At 49.4% G+C, this 9,219-nt stretch overlaps 1 protein-coding gene across 1 annotated transcript in view; it reads right to left on the bottom strand.

Moving 5' to 3' along the window:
• Positions 1-376: 376 nt before the first annotated feature.
• LOC142786772 (disintegrin and metalloproteinase domain-containing protein 10-like) overlaps positions 377-9,219 on the bottom strand; it is a 31,437-nt gene continuing 22,594 nt past the window's right edge. The window contains exons 10-11 of the mRNA XM_075884414.1: positions 6,629-6,727; positions 377-4,737 (exon numbers count right to left, since the gene is read on the bottom strand). Coding sequence (XP_075740529.1) covers positions 4,530-4,737; positions 6,629-6,727 — 307 coding nt within the window. The 3' untranslated portion in view covers positions 377-4,529. The remainder of the gene's footprint in view (positions 4,738-6,628; positions 6,728-9,219) is intronic.

Here is a 9,219-nt window from a genome sequence, read left to right as displayed (position 1 = left end):
TAGACGGGTGTGAATTTACCGTTTCAGTTGACACAGGTGCTGATTATTCGGTTGTCAGTTACGCTGCCGCAAAGGATTTAAAGAAAGTCCTGACACCTTGGAGTGGACCCCAGATACGCACTGCTGGGGGTCATCTCATCACACCTGTGGGAAGATGTACCGCACGAATCGGAATTCAAGGCGCTCCTTTATTTGCTGACTTTATCGTACTTCCGGAATGCTCTAGAGATTTGATACTCGGAATGGATTTTCTGCTAGCAAACGGAGCTGTAATCGACCTGCAGAATTCTAGTGTCTCTTTTTCGACCAAACTGGCCATAGACACAAATGAGCCAGAATACACTGCATTACGTGCTATAGATTGTGATGTTACCGTGCCGCCACGATGCAGCGTAATAGTCGGTGTAAGAAATGAAGCATTCGTTGATTCTGAAGGTATAGCGGATGCAAACGTCGAACTACTGCTCAAGAAAGGCATTTGTGTAGCTCGAGGCATTATTCAATTACGTGGTGGATGTGCCGATGTATTGCTCACGAATTTCGGTAACGAAATTCAGCACGTTGCAAAGGACACTGCTATCGCCTTCCTGCACGGTTTTCAAACAGTGACGGACCTATGTGGTCTGGTGTCAGGGCCACCTACTTCGGAACCTGCGCCCGATGTCGTGGCAAGAGTTGCGATCAGCCAAAATCTATCCCCAGCCGAAAAGAAAATCATTCAAGACCTCCTAAGAGACTTCACCGGATGTTTCTCTACCTCGTCAAAAGTACGGCGGACCCAGGTTGTTAAACACCGAATGATAACAGATGAAGCTACAAGGCCGGTACACCAAAATCCGTACAGAGTATCACCGAAGGAACGTGAGATCATAAAGAGCCAAGTGAAAGAGATGCTAGAGGATGATGTCATACAGCCATCCAATAGTCCGTGGGCGTCGCCTGTAAACCTTGTGAGAAAAAAGGACAACACGCTGAGATTCTGCGTTGATTACAGAAAGCTGAACAGCGTGACCAAGTGGGATGTTTACCTTTTGCCGCGTATTGATGATACGTTGGATCGGCTACGGCACGCAAGGTATTTATTTCTCTTCATTGGATTTAAAAAGCGGTTATCGGCAAATGGAAGTGGACGAAAGGGACCGTGAAAAGACTGCTTTCGTAACCCCGATGGTCTATATGAGTTTAAAGCACTCCCATTCGGCCTGTGTTGTGCGCCTGCAACATTCCAGCGCATGATGGACAGCGTCCTTTCAGGCCTCAAATGGCAGTCGTGCTTAGTCTACCTGGACGACGTTGTGGTGTTTTCAGCAACGTTTGAACAGCATGTAGAGCGACTACGTTCGGTACTTCAGGCTATCCAATCCAGTCAGCCGGCTTGACGATTCAACCAGAAAAATGCCAGTTTGTATTCAAGAAGCTTCGTTTCGTCGGTCATGTAATCAGCGCTCAAGGTGTTGGCCCGGACGCGGAGAAGACCGTGGCCATGGGGCTGTTTCCCAAGCCAAAAGAGAAGAAGGAGGTACGCCGATTTTTGGGTTTATGTGCTTATTATAGGCGGTTTGTGAAAAATTTCGTGAAAATTGCCGAACCCTTAACAAGACTCACAAGAGAGGACGTGCCATTTATTTGGTCACCGAACAAGACAGTGCCTTCAACGAACTAAAGAAACATTTGCAAGCTCCACCTATCCTGGCCCACTTTGACGAAACCGCAGATACGGAAGTTCATACAGATGCCAGCAATCTTGGCCTAGGTGCGGTCCTGGTGCAATGGCAGAATAGAGAAGAGAAAGTAATAGCATATGCTAGCCGCACCCTCTCAAAAGCGGAAAGAAACTATTCTGCAACAGAAAAAGAATGCTTGGCAGTCATATGGGCGATCAGCAAGTTCAGGCAGGCCTCTACGGCAGGCCTTTCCGTGCCGTCAGCGACCACCACTCACTTTGTTGGCTGGCGAGGTTAAAAGACCCATCGGGACGGCTTGCGAGATGGAGTCTCAGGCTCCAAGAGTATGACATGACGGTCGTATATAAGTCTGGCAGAAAGCATGATGATGCTGACTGTTAATCAAGTTCACCAGTCCACTCGACTCTTTCAGAAGAAGAGGACTTCCCACTCCTTTGTGTGAAAAAAACCTCAGAAATCGCCGAACATCAATGGGCTGACATGAAACTGCTCCCATTAATAAAGTATCTCGAAGGGCACGACGAACAAGTTCCTCGTGTATTTAAGAGAGGGTTATCCTCATTCTGCCTGCGAGATAATGCACTTTACAAGAGGAATTTTGAACACAACAAGGAGAAGTTCTTACTCGTTGTACCATCAGCCATGAGGCATGAAGTCTTAGAAGCCTGCCATGATGAACCGTCTGCGGGTCACTTGGGCGCGAGCCGAACTTTCGCCAAAATTCATCAGAAATACTACTGGCCCAAGTTGCTAGCGTCCGTGAAGCATTACGTCAAGACATGTCGTGAGTGTCAAAGGCGAAAAACACCACACCTCAAGACGGCCGGCCTTCTCAAGCCTATAAAGCCACCTGCAACTCCATTTCAACAGGTTGGAATGGACCTCCTCGGTCCGTTTCCAATGTCGGCATCAGGAAAAAGGTGGATAATAGTTGCGACTGACTATTTGACACGATACGCTGAAACCGGCTGCCTTGAGCGAGGAACGGCAACGGAAGTCGCGAAGTTTTTCGTTCAGAATATTGTTCTTTGCCATGGAGCCCCACTCGTCGAGATTACCGATCGAGGAGCAGCGTTCACGGCTGATTTGATGCAGTCCTTAATCACAATGACTAACACCAGCCATAGGAGGACCACTGCATACCATCCCCAAACCAACGGGTTGACAGAACGCCTGAACCGCACCATCGCTGACATGCTGTCGATGTACGTTGACATTAAGCATAAATTGTGGGACGAAATCTTGCCATACGCAACTTTCGCCTACAATACGGCAGTGCAGGAGACCATCCGTGTCACACCATTTCAGCTGGTCTACGGTCGCACTGTCACCACGACACTAGATGCCATGTTGCCAGTAGACAACGACCATGACGAGCCATCTGAACTTGACGACTTTCTGCAAAGGGCTGAAGAAGCACGCCAGTTGGCACGACATCGAATACATCAACAGCAAAACAAGGACGCAAGGCACTACAACGTGCGCCGCAGAAAAGTTCAGTACAACCCAGGCGAGCGAGTGTGGATATCGACACCACTCCGACGCCGCGGCCTATCAGAAAAGCTTCTTTGTCGATACTTTGGCCCCTATAAGGTTCTCCGACGAATTAGTGACCTAAACTACGAAGTCATCGCCGATGGACACATCTGTTTAAAGCGGCAAAACAGCACAGAAGTCGTACACGTCGTTCGTATGAAGCCCTATTATGAGAGGGAATGAAAGCGCTCCCTTTTTCTGTTTGCCTCCCTCCATCGCGCATCGGGACGATGCGTATTTCGAGGGGGACTAATGCCACAGAGACTGTTTACAATATCGGACATTATGAAAAATCAGCGTCCACAGTCTTGTGCGCACTCTTGCTTGGGGCCGCACGACTCATGCCTCTTGTTCACAGGCACGAGCCAGTGTGGGTTGGCGCTGCGAAGAAGAAGGTGCGTGGGCAGAGGAACCGTTTTTTGTTTTTGGAACGCTCTAGCGGACTCTTCCATCTTTTCGCACATAATTTTCAGGGCACAAGTTCGCCCATAATAAACCAGTTTTCGACTTTTCCTCTCTTGCACCCGTTACAATATAATATGACATGACTGCATGGCGAACAGACCCTAACGTGCAAATCATGACATACATGCCATGTAAGTCATGACTACAGGCCACGCTCATGGCGCGCTCGCAGTCATTTTGCTAGCTTCAAATATACCAAATTTGGTATTACGGGACGTGAATGGATGACGAAGGCGTATGACTGGTCCAAACATAATCACGAGATGCGTGTCATGTAAGAACGTGACTACATGCCACGCTCATGATGCGCTCACAGCTGTTTAATTTGCTTCACGTATACCAAATTTGGCATTATGGAACGTGAAGGGACGACGAAGGTAAATGACACGTCCAAACACTATAATTATGACATGCGTGTAATGTCAAACATGACTTCCTGCTACGCTCATAGTGCGCTCGTGGTCGTTTCACTAGCTCCACATATACCGAATTCGGTATCAGTAGATGTGAATAGACGACGAAGGTAAATGGCATGTCCAAACAATTATCGTGACATGCGTGTCACGTAAAACATGACTGCATGTTACGCTCTTAGCGTGCTCGCGGCCATTTCGCTAGCTCTATATATACCGAATTTGGTATTACGGCTCACGAACAGATGACGAAAGTAAGTTGCACGTCCAAACATGATAATCATGACATGAAAGTCATGTATGGCGTAAGTTACAGCCGCCTGGTAACGTTGTCCTGATTTTCAACCTTCCTTGTCCGTGCTTTGCATATTATCGATTCCCACTGAACGTGAGATCTGTCAATTTTCCATCATAGAAAGCAAGAAATGAGTCATTTCTTTGCCGTACCTTCGTACTCGCAGGCGATGCGGCACTTCTCGTCGACCGTGTACTGATTTCCCGTAAGGAAGCACGGCCACATGCCGTATTTGAGGCAAATCGAGCCGACACATTCGCCTGCGATGCACACCCGCGTGCCGCTGTTGCAAACGGTGTTGTTAGGCTTCGCTTTCCCCACGGGGCAAGAGGCATTGAGGCCGCTGACCATCTTGTGAAGGATCGTAGCTCCGTAATGACCCGCGGGCTTTTCAAATGTGTAGCTGCGTAGCAGCTATCAAAGCTCAATCTGGTGTGCGTACATACCCTTACTGCACACGCACAACAGCAGGCCTAAGCTTTGCCAGAACGTGCTCACGCACTAGCGCGTTCTGGTGTGCGTAACTGCCCTTTCTGCGCACGCGCAACAGTCGGCCTAAGTATTGCCAGAACGTACTCACGCGCTACCGCGTTCTGGTGTGCGTAACTTCCCTTTCCACGCGCGCACAACAGTCGGCATAAGCATTTCCAGAACAAACTCACGCGCTAGCGCGTTCTGATGTGCGTAACTGCCCTTTATGCGCACGCCCAACAGTCAGCCTAAGCATCGCCAGAACTAACGTTCTAGCGTGTTCTGATGTGCGTAAGCGCCTTTTCTGCGCATGCACAACAGCTGGCCTAAGCATTGCCAGAACGCACTCACGCGTTAGCGTATTCCCGCCTACGTGAGGGGCTGAGTAAGACGTTGCGGCCTCTCCCCTTGCACTATCTCAGCAATCATATGATTGCGTCGGGGAACGAGCTTCTGCAGACGCGCGATGAACCAACGCGTCGTTTGCACGCGCTAGCGTGTTTAGGTCTGCGTAAGTGGCTGTGTGAGAAATTGTGGTCTCTTCATCTTACACTCGCCGCAATCACATGGAGCAGACATGCGATCAACGCACGTGCCTCCGCGTCGCGTGGAGATGAACTCGCCTGGCGTGCTTCAGCAAGAGTTCAAGATGAGTGACAGCAAATTGAACTACAGTGAATTCATGTTGTTCTCCTCTTGCGAAGACGCGTTAATACCGCGCTAGGTACCCGTGATGAACGTAGCTTCAAAGGGACGCTAAAGTCAAATGTTAAGTCGACGTGGATTGTTGAAATGTCGGTCCAGAAACCTTGCAGTGTTACTTTTGTGCCAAGGAAGTGCTTATTTTGAAATAAAATCACGTTTTAGTGGTCCGCACAAATTAGCGAACTTTCACTTACTCGCCCAAACGGAACGACTGACGTCACTGTTGCCATGCGCGGCGTTGTTCGGATTTACAGCCTGGCCACCGACGCTAGTAACAGCAAAGCGAAAATAATGGGAGCCACAGCAGCGACAACGGTCATTGAACAATGGTCTCTCGAGGTACAGCGGTGTGGCGAAAAGCTTTTGCACTCGTCTCGCACTTGCCCCTCAATCACAAGATAACGTTCCCGGACTTTTCATAAAATTTCCTGCCTCAACTTTGCGATTGGAATGTGTAGACAACGCAGTGTCTATGCCCGTAGTACGGTTTCGTGCGTCAATCATCAACTACGAAGACGTACGTTTAGCGCAGAAGTAAAGATTAACAGAAGCAACCATTGGCCAGAATGTGTCGTGCTAGACGTTTTCGGTGGTGGATGTACCCGTTATTTCGCGCGTTTTTGTCTGTTTGTTGAACTATTTCATTCAAACGCATATAATACTTCCGTAAGACGTGTATAGATTAACTTAAGACGTTACTGCAATGCTTTTAATATTATTAGGTCTTGCATGGATGTATTTAGATTTTGGTCACGCTGCTTCTCTGTCCTTTTGTTTAATTTTGCGTATTCTACATATTCATGAACACGTAGCCATGCTCCAGTGGAACACCAAATTTCAGCGGAGTGTTTTCACACCGAACAATGCAATTGGCTATGCACGTTAAGAAATTTAAATGAGGTAGTAGGTCAAGGTGCTTAAATGCATGTAAATGCATTGTAGCTATACCGGTTGCATAAATTATTGCATTCAAAAGTGTACAGCAGGTTTTGGCGTTCCAGTGGTACAAGGAGTGTAACATCCCGGCGGAATTGAAATGCACACATAATAAAGGATACGAGCACAGCGCCTTTCCTCGGCATTCCGTTGCAGGATGACAGGGCGTGATGGAGGTATGCAGGTTGCAGTGGTTGTCACAGCATGGTCCCTGCGATGGACTGTGGGGCAGAAAGCGTGCATTAAAAGAAATGACGTCAACAAATCACACCGCGGTGAGCACAGCGACGGATTTGTTCGCGCGTGCGTATGTGTACCGGTTTCCGACACCTCCCTCCCTCTCTTTTTCTTCTCCCTCTCTCAATATATATATATATATATATATATATATATATATATATATATATATATATATATATTGCAACGAGCAAGGTTGCGTAAAAACACAGGTTATTGTTCCAGAAACGTTAGCCGCAACAAGCTGGTACAGGCAGGAACCCGGCAAGCACGAGCCACACACGGACGTCAACGTCTTCTTTCACGCTGGCACAGAGCTGGCGCCACTATGCTTCGGTACAATTACTCCCCGCGCAGAAAGGAGCCAACCTGGCGACCTAGGGAAAGGACACGACAAGGGGGTCATAGCACGGTTTGAGGCGTGATACGTGTACTGTTTCACGCCCACGGCAGCCGTTGGTCCGAGGGTGGATCAATGGGCTCAACTTCATAGTTGACAGGAGATGTTTGCCGCACCACACGGTAGGGGCCATGGTATTTCGACGAAAGCTTCGAGGAAAGACCGGGAGGGGTAGACGGGACCCAGAGCCAAACCAGCATTCCTGGGTTATAGTGTACAGTAGACGCAGAGGAATCGTGGTCAGTTTTCTGGCGCCATTGGTCTTGTGCGGTAAATGAGCGAGCGAGTTGACGACACTCTTCGGCATAAGCAGCTGCTTCGGAAACAGGCGTCGCTTCGGAAACATCAGGCCTGTAAGGGAGAATGGTGTCCATGGAGCATGATGGCTCACGTCCGTACAGAAGGAAGAAAGGAGAAAAGCCAGTGGTTGTTTGTGGCGCATAGTTGTACGCGTACGTGACAAAAGGGAGCACTTGGTCCCAATTAGTGTGGTCGTCAGAGGCGTACATGGCAAGCATATCTCCAAGGGTACGGTTAAAGCGTTCTGTCATGCCATTGGTTTGGGGATGGTATGCCGAGGATTTCCTATGGACAGTGCGACATGCCTTGAGTAGCTCGTCGACGGCGTTCGAGAGAAACACGCGTCCACGGTCACTGAGTAATTCACGAGGTGCACCGTGTCGCAAAATGAGATGGTGAAGAAGAAAGGACGCAACGTCTTTCGCAGTGGTAGCAGGCAGCGCAGATGTTTCAGCGTAGCGTGTTAAATGATCCACGGCGACGATAATCCACCGGTTGCCTCGAAGAGAGTTGGGTAGAGGACCATAAATATCAATTCCGACGCGGTCGAATGGTCTCGCTGGGCAGGTTAAGGGTTGCAAAGGGCCAGCAGTGCTGTGAGAAGGCGTCTTGCGTCGTTGACACGTGGTGCATGACCGAACGTACTGGCGAACGTGGCGATACATGCCGCGCCAGTAGTATCTTAGACGAAGGCGAGAGTAAGTCTTAAATACTCCAGCGTGGCCACACTGGGGGTCATCGTGAAAGGCAGCGCAGATGTCCGAACGCAAATGACGAGGGATGACAAGGAGCCACCTACGGCCATCCGTCACGTAATTGCGGCGATACAACAAGCCTTCACGGACAGCAAAGTGTCTTGCTTGACGAGAGAGGGAGCGTGAAGTCGTTTCTGACGAACTGTGAGAGAGGACGTCGAGCAAAGAATTGATCCAGGGATCCTTGCGCTGTTCGGATGGCATGTCAGTGATGCTCAACGATGACGAATCGCAAATGGCAGTTGATAAGCAGGCAAGGTCAGGAGGCAGTGGAGAACGGGATAGTGCATCGGCGTCTGAATGTCTGCGTCCTGAGCGATAAACAACACGGATATCGTATTCCTGAAGGCGTAAAGCCCAACGAGCGAGGCGGCCAGTAGGATCTTTCATGGACGCTAACCAGCATAAGGCATGGTGATCTGTGACAACATCAAACTGGCGTCCGTAAAGGTAGGTGCGAAATTTTCCTATAGCCCAAATGATAGCCAAGCACTCCTTTTCCGTGACGGAATAGTTGGACTCTGCCTTCGTTAGTGTACGGCTGGCATAGGCGACAACGTACTCGTCGCAGCCATCCTTGCGTTGAGCGAGAATGGCACCGAGGCCGACACCGCTTGCATCCGTGTGAATTTCAGTGGGTGCAATGGGATCGAAGTGGCGGAGAACTGGCGGAGAGATGAGTAGCCGGCGTAGCGCCGTGAATGCCTCATCGCAGTGGGAATTCCAGCCAGAGAGGTCCGTGCTACGGGAGAGAAGCTGAGTCAGAGGGGCAATTATAGAGGCAAAATTGCGAATGAAACGCCGAAAATAGGAACACAAGCCTATGAAACTACGAAGCTCCTTTAGGGTAGTAGGCTTGGGGTACTCGGCAGCGGCACGCAGTTTGGCAGGATCTGGCGATATTCCTTCTTTTGAAACGACGTGGCCGAGAATTGTGAGTTTGCGGGCGCCAAAACGACATTTCTTGAAGTTAAGTTGCAACCCGGCTGCCGTAAGGCACTGGAGAACTTGTTCCAGACGG

This window comes from Rhipicephalus microplus, unplaced genomic scaffold, assembly GCF_043290135.1.
Source record: "Rhipicephalus microplus isolate Deutch F79 unplaced genomic scaffold, USDA_Rmic scaffold_32, whole genome shotgun sequence".
NCBI classification, from domain to species: Eukaryota; Metazoa; Arthropoda; class Arachnida; order Ixodida; family Ixodidae; genus Rhipicephalus; species Rhipicephalus microplus.
The sequence above is the reverse complement of the archived record's forward strand: the minus strand, read 5'-3'. Positions and strand labels throughout refer to the sequence as shown.